At 38.5% G+C, this 18,734-nt stretch overlaps 1 protein-coding gene across 1 annotated transcript in view; it reads right to left on the reverse strand.

Moving 5' to 3' along the window:
* LOC108576753 overlaps positions 1-18,734 on the reverse strand; it is a 110,210-nt gene that overhangs the window by 64,776 nt on the left and 26,700 nt on the right. Inside the window, exon 2 of the mRNA XM_017939809.1 lies at positions 14,803-14,915. Coding sequence (XP_017795298.1) covers positions 14,803-14,915 — 113 coding nt within the window. The remainder of the gene's footprint in view (positions 1-14,802; positions 14,916-18,734) is intronic.

Here is an 18,734-nt window from a genome sequence, read left to right on the forward strand (position 1 = left end):
TAGGAATATAAAAATTGGGAAATCAAAACTTGGGAATATGAAAAATGGGAAATTAAAATTTCGGAATATAAAAATTGGGAAATTAACATTTGGTAATATAAAAATTGGGAAATTCATATTTGGGAATATAAAAATTGGGAAATCAGCACTTGGGAATATAAAAAATGGAAAATTAACATTTGGGAATATAAAAATCGGGAAATTAACATTTCGGAATATAAAAATTGGGAAATTAACCTTTCCGAATATAAAACTTTGGAAATTGACATCTCTGAATATAAAAATTCGGAAATTTAGAAAATTGGGAAAAGTAGAAATTAATCTAACCCAGTTCAGATACTAACTTCGGTATAATTTGTAAATTATCAAACACTCCATAACAGCATTAAAAAAACCAAGGAACTGTCTAAAAATCTAAACAGGTATTACAAAAAAAAAAAAAAAAAAAAATCATTTCCACTATCATAATTATAATTTCCAAGTTTCTCGTGGTCGACATAAATTTAAATAAGAGAAACTTGAACGATTAATCGCATACGTTTTCACTTAGGCGGTACCATAAATGTCGTGTCAATAAAGATAACTTAATTCCGGGAAAAATTTCCATACGAGCATAAAATGAAGCATTTGCATAAATAAGATTTCGGTGAACGTTCCTTCGTCTTTATTCGTCTGGTTACGACATCGCTGTAAGAAATTACCTTTGTATATACAAATTCATGCATCACGACCATTCATGAATAATGGATATCCTCCCTCACATTTCCTTTCACTGTCTGTTCTGGAATTATCCTTCAGAAGATACAGTTCGCGGCGTATCTCCTAAACAAACGGAGCAAACTTACATTCGAACGTAATTAAATTGAATACCGAGACACGATTCAGAATTGTCCAAGCTTTAAAAGATATGTTTAACCTCGTCTACGTATACATATGTATGTATATGTATTATTAAAGAATTTGAATACGTTACAGTCTTCTCGTTCTTTCTCATTATGAAACTGTAACGTGGAATGGAATTAATACTGCAACGCGACGTGTACAAATTTTTTGAGATTATTACTTCATCGTAGAAAATATTTTATACAGAATAATTAGAGCAATATATGTTAACTTATTATTTAAATAACAGAAATATCACCCATTTACAGTGATTTTATTAATTTTGAGGAAATTTAGTAGTGAAATTTATTTTGCATAAATTAATATTATGTATTTTTAATGGAAATAAAATTCTTCCCTTCGTTTGCGAACATTTCTCCCATTTACTATAAGTAGTCTATTATAAGTTTTTCCCCTCGAAATAGCAACCCCTGGCTATTGTGCGCAGGCGACCGGATCGACTGGCAAGATAGAAACTTAAAATTGAAGGGCTCCCCCTCGAGGATTATCCGCGACTTCTTAGGTTATTAATGTAGAATATGACGGAAACGAATCTTCGATCATCCTTGATTTATACGTATTCCAACTTCCTCTGAAGTTCTCGTATGAAACAATCTTTCCATGCATAACAGAAATTGCACGAAAATTCTCGTTACCATGAACAACTAAAATAGCAAATAATTGTACGAAGCATTTGTCACAAAAGAACTCTGCAGTAAGATTTCCCTAAATTGCTAAATGTTGATAATTAAAATTGCAAGAATCCCGAATAACTATACTCCATTATTTCTTCGTCTTTGCTAACCAATTCTCTTTTCAATTTTAACTGCATTCCCCCTTTCCCCGTTCATTCCCTCGCGAAAAATATATTTTTGCACCGAAAAGGAGCCACGCGATAGAACTTTGTGTGCAAACTCCAACTTTCTCACGCACCCTCGAACACTCTCGATTAAATCTCCCACTCGACAGATAGCCCGAATTTCTTACACACCCTTGGAGATTTAACAGTACCGAAACCCCAACAAGAAAATCTGTCCAAGCCAGCGATCACACCCCAGCGATTAGCAGAATACACCCTCTAAACTTGACCGTCCATTTCAAAAACACCCAAGTCAAACAAAAGTAGGTACGCAAAAGAAAGAAGGGAGGAACGAAGGAAGAAGAAAAATTGGAAGACGCGGAAGCAGGAGGATCCTCGAGGTCCGCAAACATTTACCCCGACAGAGAGGGTCCGAGGAAATTCTGGAATCCAGCCTCCTGCCACGCTCCTCAAGAGTGATTCCAGAGGGAAAAGGGGTTGAAAGGTTGGCGAAAAGGCAGAGCCGATTTATCCACCAGCCCAGACCCGCTTCCTTCGAATCCTCGAAGGATTTCTTTCACGTCCAACCCGAACGAAGGATGGATCCTATCTTTAGCACCTCGAGCTTCTGCGGATAGCGAAGGGGAAGAAGAAGAGGAGGAAGGAGTTTCGCAGACGTGTGTGGGAGGATCTACACTGGCAAACCTCGTAAGCTCGTCCGCACCTTCCGAAAAAAGGGGATATCGACTAGCTGAAAGGGGATAAAGGTCGACAGGGAGGCAGATGAACAGGCACTCTCGCCTCCTTTGGCTAAGATAGACGAGGTGAATCGACTGGTCCCGCCGAATCTCCAGCATCGTCTGCGAACCAACGGCCACCTTGTTTTGAGGAAATACGTGGCCCCTCGATAAGCGGAGTAAGACCAGATCCTTGGAGGGATTGTGGAGGGAATTCTGGTAACACCTTCAAACCTGAACCCTACTTTTCTTTTTTGTGATAATTCTAAGTAATTGTAAAAAGTTTCTGGTAAGATGCTGGGCCAAGATGATAGAGGGATTTCAAATTATGATGTTGCACGTAGCAATAAGTAAAATTTTTAGAAGTGAAATGGTTATGAATTTTTGCTGGAATTTTCACTGGTCACGAAAGGGTTAAAAAATAAGCCATCATATTACAAATTATTATCTCCAGTCTGCCTTTAATCGTACTTCCCTAATTTTGGCTAACCAATCAAGAAGAGAAACAAAGTGTGAAGCAAAAAGAAAAATGATAAGAAATTGACGTTGTGGAAATCAATAGCACTTCACCTCATTTCGACCGATTTGCATGACAAAAAATTCTCAAAATTGCTAATTTTTTTCAAGAATTAAAATTTTTCAGTAACCTGCGATGCACAGTGATTGCATCCGTCCGAGCAACAGAGTACCCACTCTCCAGATAGGATTCACACACATCTCCAAAATCACGAAGTCACAGAGGAAACACGTCATCGCGACTATCGCTCGGTCTGAATCAGGAGTGCAAGATATCTCGCGGTTAAGCAATCTTTTTCAAAACACGGCTCTCCGTTAAATTGCCCGTCAAAGATCCAGCGATACCTCCTTAACCAGACAGCCAAGAGGAGAGAGAGAGAGAGGAGAGCCAGCACACACAGCACAGAGTCGCAGATGAATCAAAGAGACTCGGACAAAGACAGATACGGAACGAACTGCGAACGAGGGAGAACGAGATAGCTAGATTTAATCACACCTACCCTATTCCTCTCACGCCTTGAAAGGGAGACGACCGTAAAGCCAGACAGAAACGAGGAGAGAGAGAGAGAGAAAAGGGAAGGCAGGTAGGGGGGATACAATTTAATACAGAGACCTATTCGTTCACCCCCGAGGGGACGATTCCAATGGAGAAGGTTGCATTTTTTTACTCGCGTGCCGTTTGTCTTGTACGTGACGAGTGTGAAACGCATCGAATCCAAAGAATTCAGAGCCGGAAACAAGGAGCACGCGCAGATATATATTACGGGGCACGTGTGTCGTTGATATCCTGGCACGTTTTAACGCCCCTAGTGATGTTCCGGATGGAATTTTTCGCGGATTCGATGCCTCGAGAAAGGCGAACTTTTATCCGCGTTTGTGGAACAGAATGCAGGAACAGATAGAAAGGATGTGCACGTTCTTATGTGTATAATAATTAAAATTTTGTGTGGAACGTTTCAAAATATTTGGAGTGTTTAATCTTTTTCCTCGTTCAAGTAATACAACGGTTCGGAAAGAATATGGAATATAAATAATTTATTACGCGGTTGTTTGAATGCTAAAGTATAATTACAGGGAACGAAGAATGAAAAGAGGGTGAATTTTAAACGACCTACCCGTACGTTCAAGAGAAAAATCCTTTATGGCACTTTAGGTTCTTTACTGCAGACTGGTGAGAACACCTACAACCATACTGTAGATTTATAGGGGCTTAGTGCATTCTGCGTTATGAGTGTTTAGTTTAGATAGGATTCCCTAACCCTACTTCTAGAAAATACATACATATGTGCGGTAAGTGCGCGGGACGATGAAATGTTGATATTAATTTTCAAACGAAAGCGGGGGACTTTCAGCTTTGTTCAATTTTGAAGAATAACTCCTCTATTTTGAAACACTCTTAGTTCTTAAATATTGGAGAAAATAGCTGAAAGTTACATTTCCATCCTCCGAAAAATTGCACAAAAATAAAAGAATTCTGAACTCTACTCGATGTTAAAGAATAACTCTTCCATTTTGTAACATTTTCACTTTCAAAACACCGGAGAAAACAGCTGAAATTTACAAGAAGCTTTGCGCTCAGCAGCTACCTACAAAACAATTCCCAAGCTTCCCCTTTTTCCTAGACACCTCACTGTGCCATACACCCTAATCTCCTTCTAACAAAAAAATCATCCAAACTACCCTACACTTCACCCATAAACAGAACCATAAGAAGAATCCGAGTATCGAGCTGTACGGCAAAAGACGAGTGAAACGAAACAACAGCCGAGCGTTGAATATTCCAAACAAGCGGCTCGAACCGAGAGAAAAAAAAAAGGGTGGAAAAAAATGGTTGCTCCGAGGGCTATAGCGAAGCAATGATTGGTCGAGGGAAGGGAAAAGGTGTCTTTGAGTGTATCAAGGGAGCCATTATCGGGGGATGAAACGCAGGGTGTGCACTCTCCTACTCTTTCGAGGCACCCTGTGCATAATTTATCGCCAGGGTGGATCAAATTCGTTGGCGCGTATCGAAGTGTCTGGGAGAAGGGTAAGTGCGCCGCTGCCGCGAATAGGTCGTAATAATCTACGGTCAAAAGTTCCCTGGCGCGAGTAATCCGCGAGGATTTCGACCCCGACGTGAATTAAAGGTATTAACTTCCCTTTGTTAGCCTCGCGTTTTCTATGCCGCCTTTCGTGAACTCTGCAAATCTATTTGCCGGTCCTTTTTGTAAAGCGCGGGTTCTTTTTTCCCGCCAAAAAAGAAGAAAGTAGGAGATGAGTTACGAGATTTAGACAAATTGTGGTGCCACTCGACGAAAGGGATTTTCGTTTCAGGTTTGCGATCGTTCAGCTAATTTCTCGAGAAGTCCAGTCTAGTCTCGTAATAATTTTTCAACGGTAACGCTGAAGACTGGAAGTCTCGAAAGCCAAATGGAAGGATTTACTCTCTTCTTCGGAGGGAATCAGGAATTACGGAGAGAGGAGAGCTGAAATCTTTTCCTAGAGCAGTTTCGTGCAAGATTATCCAACTATGTAAACATATCTCTAGAAATACAAATTTTAATAAATGAAGACACTTTCGTGCAACATAAATTTCTTTTCTCCATATTTTTCTATATAATAACATTAAACCATTCCAAAGAATACTTAAATGACATAACATTTCAGTAACGAGAATCTTCACAAACAGAATGCACAATATACCTTTGGAATGAGAATTACACGAGATAAAGAAACCTGCCCGAAGAATCCATTTCTTCCTGTTTCTTCCGTCAACTTTTTCAAACATCTCGCGCAAGTAGGTACACTAATCAACCACGTCACTCTATCGCGTGTTTTGCTACCAGGCAGCCGCATTTGCTCGTCGAATCATGCCGAAATAAAAGCACCAAAGCTTGCTTTTGATCCGGCTTCGCCAACTCGGCTACTAATGGACCAAGCCGAGGAAATCCCTTATCCGTGACATTATCAGTCCTCCCAACGGAGCAGGTACTAATGAAAGTAAAATCTCCAGGATTTACCGAGAAACTATACGGTACACCTTTCTATCGCGTATTGTTTTCTTTCACCTGCAGAAACGTCGTTCTATCGAACTTCGTCTAGCTTTAACACACAATCGGAGAACTTGTTAACATTTTTCCAAGACCCGTGACAGGTTCTCGAGAAATTAACGCGTAGATAAGGCGAAACTTGAGACAAAGAGAACACTATTCCTGCGTGTTATTCACGTTGGACGAGGTTACAGATGGGATTCGAGATTGCACGTGTTCCATCGATAAAACTTTACGGTTCAAAGATGCGGTTAATTGAGGATTTTAATTGGCGTGGCTGCTGATAATCGTAAATTACAACTAGCTCGTGTTATTGCTGTGATAAACGACGGATGCGTGTTTAGAGGACAAGTTGCTTTCTGTTGGCAAACTTTATCTGCGTTAATGCGATGCAATTGGTACAAACTGAAGATTTACTGTGTCTGTGAAGTATGGGTTGATTGAATTTTCGAGGGAAATTCGTGGTTGTGGGGAATGTAAAACTATTGTAATACATCGTGTGGTATCTGTAGTATGAATGAACAGTGGTGTAAAAGTTTGCTTGGGACAAAATGCGAAGTTACTGGTTCTAAGAAAACGTGAATAATCTTAATAGGAAGTTCGTGCTGGAAGTGAACAATATTTGAATGAAAATACAAGGAAATTCTATAGTGACGACAGAATAATGAGAGAGAAATAGAAAAATTTATGAAATGAGAAGGCGTTTACTTTCTTTTTCATCAAATTTAAAGGATCGCTGGAAATATCGATCGAAATTATAAAATTCGACACTAACGTATGGGATGACCTAATACAGGTCAATATTCTTTCCATCAATTTACTACTATAATTTCAAAGATCAGAACGACCTAAGATAAAAGCAGAGAAATAAGAAGATAATTTCAATATGAAAGAAAAAAGTAGAAAGCAGAAGATTGCAAGCAGAAATCAAAGTGAGGAACGGAGAAGAGGCACACAAAGCTAAATCGTTCCGCTCAATTTATCACCACAATTTCAGCAAAACAAAGAAAAAAAGCCAAAAAGAATAGAAAGCAGAAATGAAAAAGAAGGATCAAGAAGAGGCACAAAGCTAAATTTCTTCGCTCAGTTTTCAGCTCTTCTCGAACGATTTATCGCCACAATTTCAGCAAAAAAGAAAAATGAGAAGATAACTCGGATAAAAAAGTAAAAAGTAGAAAGCAGAAGATTGCAAGGAGAAATCAAACAGCGGGAGGCGTAGAACAGGCGTGATCGATAACACAGGACCATTATAAAAAATCGCAGTTCCGACTCGTGTTCCACGTGAAAACAGAAGGATCGTGTGTGCGGAGCAATAACGCCACGGCTGATCGTGCACGGGCTTTTTCTACTTGCTGACTAAATTCTATCCGGCACAACAAACGTGGCGGCGTTGGAGCCTTTTGAGCGGACCAAGGCAAAGAAAGGGGGAGAAGGTAGGGGAAAAAATACACACGCGAAGGCCGTTAACCCTGTTCCTTGAGGGCGGGTTCAGCGTCGAGTAACGAAGGGTCTCGTGTTCCTAGACCTCTCGAATGTGATTACACGGAAGGAGAAAAGGACGCGAGCTGGGGACAAGGTGAAAGAGGATCTCCGCGCGCGCGCCCGGTCTTGATTTAGTAATAACAGGGGGGCGAAACGGTTGCTAGAAACGCGAACGCGAGACATTCGAAAAAAAAAAGAGAGGAGAAAAATCGAAAAACTGACGACGAGCGGAGGAAGGCAAAGGGACAAACAATGGTGACGGCGCATAATGGACCTCTGTGCGTTTGATACAGACACAACTCTCTCTCTCTCCCTCTGTGTGTGAAAGATGATGGAACGCAAACGGTTACGTTCTGTATCGCTTTTGTACATTATATTGGAAGAAAGCTTTCAACAGACGATGGTTAGATAACGATGTTTACGGTCGCCTGTAGTGAATAAAGTTCTGATAGGCTGGACGATATCTTCTGTGTTTCTTCCGTGAGATGGAAACTTGTTTAAAATGAACGCACGTGCGTAGTGATAACTACTGTGCGTATATTATTGCGCCACCGACGACAAATTAACGACGTCTGAGAATTCTAATGTGAAGGAATGGAGTTTCCTATGTTGGTCACTCGGAATACCTTGGTTTACGGTCTTACGCGCTTATAGAAGCGAGATTGTGCTCGTTGTTATGGCTGGAGAATCTAACTTAGAAGAGATCCAGAGGAGTTAGGGTAACCTTTCGATGAGCTTTTGAATACCGATAGAGATTTAAACAGCGATACCCTGTTTTACGGTAGCTTCGTATGGTTTTGATACTGATTTTTGTGTCCTTCAACGCTCAGAATTAAAATTATATCTTTTTTAATTGAACGATCGTGCTGTGATCGATTAATTTTTGAAAAGTTGAAAAATGTTTCCCGGAAATTCACTTTCATTTTATTTAGGATTTTGTATGCGCGAGTTCGCCAAATTTAATTCAGAAATAACACGATTTTTACGTAAAAGTTACAACTTTTTAGATTGTTCGCAATGCAATTGGAAGAGGTTGAATTTCTGTGAGATCAAGCCTTATACGTTTATGTACCGAGGATCTTTTGCATCCAACTAATAAGAAGAATAAAAGAGCGCGGTGCTGTTAGCGAGATAAAGATTCGTTAACTACCAGCCTTTCTAAAACGCACGCCAGAATAATGAAGTCGTATATAAATAATGCAATGCACGAACTCTGGGTTAACAGACATAATGGAAATAAATTAAACGATATTCAACAGAGATTGTACTGCTACCGAGAACTAATTAAATATTCAAATATTCAAATTTATTAATGCTTTCAAGACTGTTGACACGGTAATATGTTCTTCATATGCAGGCGAAATAAATTAATCTCCCCGGCTTGATGAATGTTTAAGCTACCGTAACATTTTATTTGGAAGCGTAAGAGTATCGTAAAGATACGTCGTTCGTTAGAAAAGCTAGCAATGCTATGATAGAAAATTCATGTCAATGTTAATTTGAAACATTATAAAATCGTGTTACGTGAGATGAAATGAGATCTGCTTAATTTTTCTATGCAAGAATAAAAATGAAAGGAAAATGAAGATCTTTTGATAAAAATAGCCCTAAAATTGTGAACATTTTCTAAATGAAACTTTCGTTGAAGTACCAATTTAATTAAAATTAAAATTAAAATTTATTTTCATAACAATTATAATCAAGTAGTCGATATTTTAATGAAACTAAACACTTGCCAACAGTTCAACAAACTGTTTACAAAAAAGTTACCAAGCTGAGTCCTTGTTAAGCACACGATTTAAAAGTAAAACCTCATAAATGGAGAGCAAACGAAGACAGCCAAGTGTAGAATCGTTGTATTAGGCATCAGAAGTTACGTTTACGTTTCGCGTAATTTCTGCCTTCAGCTACGACTCTATTTTCGCAACACTGAATTAATCAAAATTTCGCAATCCATTGTCGGTCACTTTGTGGGATTAAAATCAACTAATCCGACGCGCGTATCAGGAAACTTTCTCAAGGGCTTGACTCGTCAGGATTTGCAAAGGTTCCCTAATTCGAGAGGATTGCTTGAAAACGTGCCACAAAGCAAATCCAACAGTAAACCGTCGAGTTCGTCTAACATTGTTTGCGGTGCATGTCAAGATTATTTGTACGACGAGTTTTCTCATTACCTCGGATGAAATGGAATGAAATCGTTTTTGTCTTCCAGAAGAATTTAGTTAATATGAAATTGTTAGTACGAATCCACGATTTAAATAACTGCAATAACAAGTACTGTGTAATTATTGCACTTTTTCCTGAATAATTTATTATGTCTCTAAAAGTTTGTATTTACCTTTTCGCTGAAATTTTATTAAATAATTAAAGGGACTGTTTTTTGAAATAATTTCAAATTTGATAAATTTGGAAATAATCCCTATTGAAATTTCTATTAAAAATTAATAATTCTGACAATAATTCCTCCTGTAATTTCTATTCAAAATTAGTAAATTAAAAAATGTAACTTCTCCTGCAATTTCTATTCAAAATTAATAAATTTGAATATGTAATTCCTACTGAAATTTCTGCACAAAATTAATAAATTTGAAAATGATAATTTAATAATTTCAAAAAAATAGTCAGAGGAACAATAAATTACTTGCCAATGTATAATACCAATTAACCAACAAAACAATATCTTCTTCCATCCCAACTACACCAAATTTTACAAACTCCTTGCAGAGCTTATTTACTTCCACCGAGAAAACTCTATTTTAGGAAAGCCAATTATCATTCCTCCTTGATCAAAACCGAATGCATTCCACCCTCAAGGCTCCCATTACCGGACGCCAAAGAAATATTCCTTTATTCCGGGAAACTGGCGAGCAAGAGGAATTTCGTCGTCGAACCGTCTCCACTTCGAGATTCCGTCATTGATACCATATAACGAGGGAAATTTTTCTTTCAGCTACCACCGGGGAGGGGAAAAAAACACTCGAGCCGGCCCAGGATGGTTATTATGCGCGCAGAGGGTGTACGAATAAATTCAACGAGTTCTCTCGTGCCGCGCACGAGTGGCGAAACGCGGGGTTTCCGCAGCCAGATATTCCACGGGACTTAAAACGCGTAATGGCTACCACTTACGTCAAGGGACCAGGTTGTCCCAACCAGCGGAAACGCGTGTTCGGTCTGTGTATATAGGCTGTGCTTTTTCCGCAATTTCGTTCCGGAACTTGTGCTTCTAGGTCAACGGAACGGTTTAACGTATTGCAAACCACCGGTGTTGGTAGAAAAATTGACGAGTTTTAAGTTTTGAACATGGAAAATTGAAGGAATTTTGGAAATGAGTGATTGTACTTTGTGACGGTGAAATTTGGAGAGACATTTGATGGTATGCGGGAATATTGTTGATTACTTTGTTGTACACAAGCCTGGGAAAAGGGGCGGATTTATTTGGATAAATGGGAATGTGAACATGTGCCTGAATTTATGACTGAATGGAGGATTTTTGAAGATATTCTACATTTTTTGCACTATAAATTGACTCGTGAAACATGCTTCTTGTAGTAAGTTAGAATAATTTAGAAAACACTGGCCCAGCAAAAATTAACAAACTTGAGAACAGCATACGAAGGAACGCAGTAAAAGAAAGTAGTCGTTTCTCAAAAAAAGAAAAAAAAAAAAAAATAAAGGAATGCACAAGAAGTAAAAATTAGCCATTTCTTAAAGGACAGAAAAAAGAATAAAGGAATGCACAAGAAGGAAAGTAAAACTTAGCCATTTCTTAAAAAACAGAAAAGAATTAAAGGAATGCACAAGAAGAGAAGTGAAAAGTACCCATTTCTTAAAAAAAAAAAAAAAGAAATTAAATAAGTGCACAAGAAGGAAAATAAAAACACTCACAGAAAGAAATCATTCTCAGCTTAATACTTCAAATCAAGTTCACCCTTTTACTTTCCAAACTCCCCGAAGGAACATCTCAACACTCCCAGGCGAACACTTTCACCCACTTCCATCACTTTCCCCTAATTACCGAAACATCCGCACGTCTCTCCGACTTTTTCTTCCTAAGAATATTTAACCCGGTTCCCTGAAAGCCGATGACTTTGTCGCGCGAAATCGACGACTGGAGAGGGCCTCTTTCCGCGGCAGGACAATCGCGCCGAACCAAGATCCACCGTTCGACTTTTAAAATTAGCTAATCTCGAAGGGGACGCGGTTTAAAGCAATGTAATAAGTAGAATTCTCCGGCGTGGCGGTTTCGGCGACGGAGAAAAAGAGGCCCAAGAGTGGGACAAGACGTCGGGTACACTTAGGGGATCTCGCGAACGACCGAAATGGATCCGGAACAAGAAATCCTCGTCGTTCCAACGGCGGCTACGTTCGTTTCGTGTTCACGGACCAACTATTCGCGGACCCAGGCAGGAGCCGTGATTTCGCCGGGGGAAAATAGCACGGCGAACGGAAACTCAAGAATTAAATGTGTCAACGGACAGCTATTCGAGGAGTAGAATGGGTTATTTGAGAGGTAGAGTGGCTCGAAAGACCGGGAAATCTACTTTGGAGTAACTGCTCTTTAAAAGCTACTGAATACAGGATTAAATTGGCGAACTCTTGGAAACGTTAAATTAATTTACCAATATTTAATAATTATACAATAGTTATTTTGAAGAATAAACTGATACAGATTTATTGAATTTCTTAACGGTGAACGATTTTTTGCATTATTTTTGCATACTTTGAGAATTGAAAGTGAATAATTACAGGTTCAAGGAAAATTCGGTAGAATTTTTCTTAATATTTTAAAGAACCATTGAATTAATTATTGTATTAATAATATTTTTACCATTGATAGTGTTCTTTAATTTAACATTATTTTCTATACCTACATTACTTTCTTTAGAATCTTAAGTTTATACCGACCACTTCAAATCTGCTGCAAACTGAATAGAAGCGCTTCAAAAGTATCGGGATTTTTCTCTAACGCGAATTCGCAATTCTCAGGCACAATATTCCGCAAAATTCTGCGCCACTCGAGAAGCGAGAAAACCACGTTCTATTCTTAAATAAACGCTTCATTCATATTTCACAATTTCCCTGTGATATCCAAGCAACGCAAACCTCTATCGATTCTGCTGAGAAATAAAAACTTTCCACTCTATTTTCCCCGTACAATATCAATGCTACGAAAGAAGAAGAAGAAACACTACTAACTTTTATTGCTACCTAGCGTAATCAAATGCAGCGAAGAAGAAAGTTCGTAAACTGTCGTACGGTAGAAAAACCAAGGGAAAAAAAGGAGTATATAAACGCGTGGCAAACGAGGGAAGGGACGAGAGTCAAAGTAACTCCGGTGGAAAGTTATTAGCTTGAAGAAGCTTCCGTAGAAGTTCTCGCGTGTCTACATCGACGACATAGAAGCAGTTTCTGCGTAAAAGTTCGCGACGAAACTTCGATCGGGTTTCTTTCTAGATCCCAGAGCGAACCGCGGTGTGTTTACGTTGCACTAGCTGCAAAATAATGTGGATTCTCGAGTGCGCGAACGCAAAGAGGAAACGTCGAATAGATGCACTCGCGTGTGCAAGAATACTTTCAGCTTTAATGGGATCAAGGTGAGAACGTGAGCAAGTGTTTAAAATGCAGGTGTATCATTTTTTTGGAATGTATTTCGATGGTATTTGAATGTGGATCTGTGAAATGCAAGAGAGAGGAGGCTTTAAATTTTACGAGGGAAGTTTGGTAACTGGGAAATTTTTGAAAAAATTTGAAACATTGCAGAAATGTAGTTTCAATGACGCTAATTATAAAAAAACGCTCACTTAAAAAAAATTGTGAGTTTTCGTATTATCGTGAAAATATGGAAGACATGGAAAAAAGGATAAATTCAAAAATATGTGGATATTTAGTTGTGAAAATATAGAAAAAAGGGATAAATTCAAAAATATATGGTTATTTAATGGTGAAGATATGGAAAAAATGATAAATTGAAAAATGTACCCTTATTTAAATGGTAAAGATATGGAAAAGGAAGTTAAATTCAAGGGTATATAGTTGTTTAGTCGCGAAGATATGGAAAAAGGGTTAAACTCAAAGACATCGAAGATAAGGAATCGACGAAATTTATTAGTCTATTCAACAGAAATTTATCACTGGTGATTCGTCGACACTTTCCAGCCCTGGGTGCCATTATCTCGACAGAGATTCGCAGCAACCGCTGTTCCGCACAGAAGTCGAAAGTCTTCAAAGCGGCTGCTGGCTGCGCAAACGTCAGCCGAAGGGGTATAAACTTTCTAATCGAATTAGAGGCTGGCCGTCCCCTTTTGCCATTTCGACCGTACCATCAAACAGCCTGAGTCCCCCTTTTCGCCACGCGTGCTCGCATTGTGCGAGTGTGAAACGCGATAAAACACGGCATTAGCGCGCGTACAGACGTCGATAACGAACAACTTCTAAATATAACTTTCGGATTACCATCACGTTTACACCATTGTAGAACTATGATAATTCATTTTCAGGCAAAGTTGCTCCGGTGAAATTTGTAGCTCGCGAAGCTACAGACAGGAAGAGAATTGCGCGTGGAGGAACAGAGTTTGTGGAGGTTTAAACGAGTTTGAATAATCGTGCTTATTTCATCTTTGACGAAGGAACGTTTTGCTGAATGAGGTATTCGAGTTTCGAGATTTGGTGAGATTTATCTGTGATGTTTCTGCAATTTCCTGTCGATGAGAAGTTGACGATTCTTTGTTGGGGAGAAAAGATTAAGATTGTTAATCTGTGGTAAGTTGTACTTTCAGATAGAAAGTGAATAAAATGGCAAAATAGATACTAAAGAAATGCTATGAATTAAATAGTAGATTTGTTATTGAAGTTTGCAAAAATTTATTTTCCTGCTGGGAGTTTTCAGATAGAAAATGGATAAAACGGAAAAATAAACAGTACTTTGGTATTGAAATTTGCAAAAATTCAGATGCAATCTTTACTTCCATAAATCATCATTTCTGCTCGGAATAAAATTGCTCAGATCTCACTCACATAAAACACAAAAAAAAAAACAAGTGAGAAAAATTTCTTTTCCCTCAACTTCAACCCGAACACTCCATCCCAAATTCCTCGAAACCTCTCAAATTCATAGAAATCAATTTACCTATTTGAACCTCAGGAAACCCCTTCAAAAATCATACTTCACAAGCTACAAAATTCCGCCAGCAAACACAAGCCTCTTATCGCGAACAACGAGTACCCACCGTAATCTAGCAGCGACGTAATCCGTCGCTCCTTGCAAAACGATAGAAAGAGGCCGGCTAATCCCGTCGAATTGGGGAGGCTTTTCGAACGGAACCAGAAGTGTAGAAAGACAGAGAGAAAGTGTACTCACGGCCATGTCCTCGCTCCTGTAAGCCGTGAGGGTCTGTTCATCCTGCAGGAGGACGCAGTAACAAGGTTCCCAGCACGCCTCTCCGGCAGCTTCGCCAACGCAGCATTCGGCCTCTGTGAAAATAGAGAAAAGAAGATATGGTACCAGGTGAGTAAGGCCGGTGAGATCAGACAGCGAGGCGCTGCGGTCATTGTAGAGGAGAAGAGAGCCAGCCAGCCAGCGACAATAAGAATAATGGTAGCCGCGTCAATTATCTGGCCGTGAAAGGGCGCAACAGGAAGCGCGACGCGATCCATGCCCCACGGCTAACGCTCGATAACGATCGATAATTCTCGCGTGCATCCGAGACGCGAATCTGACCGGGGGGACTCATCGTCCGAAGGATTACTCCTTAAGCTGGCTGCACACGCACGCATACACGTCCCTGAAGAAGCTCGGTTCGAGAACGGATTCGCAAAAGTAGGTACCTACTGTTTGCCTGGAGAGGAAGATTGATGACTAGGCTTTGGATATTTGTACGGGCAGATTTTTAGATTTATCAGTTTCAAATGAGCACGAGACGCATGGAGATTGGAGAATCTGAGTTTGTAGGAGGATTGTATGGTCTGGTGGGAATTGAGCGATTGCTTCTCTTGGGTAAGCTTTTTGTAGGGAATATTAAGAGCATTTGTTTGTAAGTAAATTGTGATGTCTGAGGAATTTATGAATTGAAGATGGAATGATTCGGAGGAATTGTGAATTTAGGAGATGCTGGATAATTTGGGAAATGCTTTTGTAGGTAACATTAAGACCATTTTTTTTTTTTTAAGTAAATCATGATATCAAAGGAATTCATCAATTGAAGAAGGAATGATTCAGAGGAACTGTGAATTTAAGAGATGATGGATAATTCAGAAGAACTATGAACTTAAGGGATGCTTTTGTATAATAGGTGACATTAAGTTACCTTTTCTTCTTTTTTTTTTAAGTAAATCGTGGTATCAGAGGAATTTTCGAATTGAAGAAGAAATGATTCGGAGGAATTATGAATTTCGGAGATGCTGGATAATTTAAGGGAACTGTAAATTTGGGAAATGCTTTTGTAGGTTAGAATTTATGAATGGTACTTGTTTAGATTTCTGTTTTTAAGGTTCCCGCAATATTATGGAAATATTTTTATAAAGAGTATTTTTGCAAATTTAGAAAAATGTATTCCTTCCATAGCCAGGTGTGTATCTACCTTTACAGGTAAAAGGAGCTAAGCGATATTCCTTGCTGATATCATTCTTATCCAGTTGCAATCGCGATGTGAGAAGCCTGGATATCCAAGATAACACATTGTATTTAAAAACTCCATTGCTACTTTCTTATTAAACCCCAATTATTTCATTTTTCACTAAATACTTGTTTTATTATTTATTTTTGTACAAAGTTCTTCTAGAAATTGTTTCCAATTAAATCTTTCCCACATTTTCCCTGTAATATTTTCAGGATAAATACTTTACACAACTTATTTGCTAACTCATTTATTCAGATTACTTTTTGCATACCTTCTGGCAAACAGTTCAATTTCTTTTCCCAACTAGTTAAACGAACCAAACGTATTAACATACTTAAGAAACTTCAGAAAAACACGAATGGAATCAGACACTTCTTGCACCCATCTGATCACGTTATAAATGCACCGTGACGATACAGGCGAAGCAAAAAGTGCAGATCTAATAGAGGAAAAGTTAGCGTGCACGTGTCGACGATTTATATTTCCATGCTTAATGTCATTACTCAAAACGCGTCTATGTTGCGTTAGGCAACTAAACGGCCACCATTTCGAGCGATCAGGGGTTGGAATACGTGCAGGGACCGAGAGGCGACCGTCGTCATCTGGAAACTATGCTCACGACACTCCTCTAAATTAATTACCTAATTTCGAAATCATCGGGTCTCAAAGGAGCTGTCGCTGTTGAAACGCAACTGGTACCGATTACTCACATGTCACTGGCTTCAATTCACGAGATATTAGTGGAGGCCGAAGAAGCATGTAAAATATAAGGGGAAAAAGCTGTGTAGGATTGATGCAATTCGATAAATTAGGTATGTGAAAAATATCCTCACGTGCTCTACTTGTCGTGTAATTACTTAACCCTTTGGCTCGTTTCTTAACAGACGAAGTAAGGAAATAATGACGAGTACTGCAGATTGTTGGAATTTTTGAAATTGCAATTTCGGATGATCTATTTAGATAACGTTACTCGATCTTTATTTGTTATTACTTTCATATCTTATAATTAGAGTTGAAGTATGTTAAATACTAGTTTCTCGATGAATTTCAAATATTTCGTTCAAATATAAATTTTAACTTGCAAAAAAAAAAAACAAAAATTTGTCTCGTAATTTTTTTTCTATAATTCCTTATCGATTCGTTATAACTTCATTTTTGTAATTTTTATTTTCTCTGAAAGTTAAAATTCGTATTAACTTTTAATTTCGGCCAAAAATTCAACAGCTCCACTGAGGATTAACCCCTTTTCTACCAATATTTTCTTAAATAATCTGAGCTTACACTTCAGTAAGAAACGTTTAAAAGATCCATCAGCAGATGGTTTGAAATAAGTTCAACAAACACCAACCACACTTAATAAGGTGAAAAAATGCAAATATTCCTACTAGAGTAATAAAATAGAAATTGATGTCGTCACGTAGGCGTCTATACAAAAGTTTTATTCAGTTCAATGCGCTCACGATTTGCTAGGGCAACGTGATTTTCGTTAGGCGAGCTGTCTTTACGACGAGAGTAATAAACGTTTCATAAATCATTCGACTAAATCCACTATCACGTGAATCCTGACCGTACGCCTACGCTTATTACATCGAACGGATCATTTTGCCGATAAAGCTGTTAATCCGTCAGATTCATGGGGAAACAACAGCTGCAACACAGTATTCTCACGCTCGTTAATGAGGAAACGAAGACGTGACTTCCTGAAACGATTGGCGATCAGAAAATAATTTCCAACGTACAATAATTCCCATTGAGTAGAAAATCATATCGCAGGATCAACGTTTTGCAAATAAAAACGTGTTTTCTTTTTTAAATATTTATTCATCATCCAGTAGATTCGTGAAATAGTCGAATTTAACTGTACGTAGCCGTGTGAAAAGGTAATTTTTCGACGAGCAACGATTGTGTAACGCTGTAACCGACGAATGTGAAGAACGCGTGTTGCCCGGCGATTTGTCACAGCCATAAATTATATTACATTCGGAAAAATTGCGAGACACACCGGTGACTGCATATGAGCCGAGAGTAATGGACGTAAGTCGTGAAATTAAGGTTGTTCAACTCTGTTGTTCGTTTTAAGTGGGTTATCGAAGCACTCGAATGTTTAAATTGTGAAAGTAATTTATTTATCATTACTGAAAGTAATTGCTTCGTGTTATTTTATAAAATAAGAGATCGAGACTACTTAAACATTGCATTGAATTAATTTAATTTAGACATGTAGCATTGTTAATTTCACGTTCTCAATTATTAAATGCTCATTTTTCTTACGAAGAATCATCTGTTTGTCGGTTTTACTATAATTTACCAAACAGTAATTACACACTATTATTATGGAACTACATAATAAATCATCATGCAATAAATAAAGGATTTTCGCATGAAATTAAGCGATTTATTCTAGATTTATTCTAGAAAAAGCAGAGTGTTTATAGCGCAACCCTGTATAAATCAAACGACCACGAAAAATTTCGAATTGGAACAATTTCCAACATTTCAAAGGAAGCGAAATATTCCGCGAAACGGAATCGAATCGCGAGAAATTCGCAAAGAAGTAACATCGTCGAGTGAAAACAAGCAACGCGCCTCCGATGTTAATCCAGCCGCAAAAATGTAACACAAAGTGGCCTCGTCGTCAGGGGCAAGGGCTGAACAAATATCGATTCGACGTTCC

The sequence above is a fragment of the Habropoda laboriosa genome, unplaced genomic scaffold (assembly GCF_001263275.1).
Source record: "Habropoda laboriosa isolate 0110345459 unplaced genomic scaffold, ASM126327v1 scaffold447, whole genome shotgun sequence".
NCBI lineage: Eukaryota > Metazoa > Arthropoda > Insecta > Hymenoptera > Apidae > Habropoda > Habropoda laboriosa.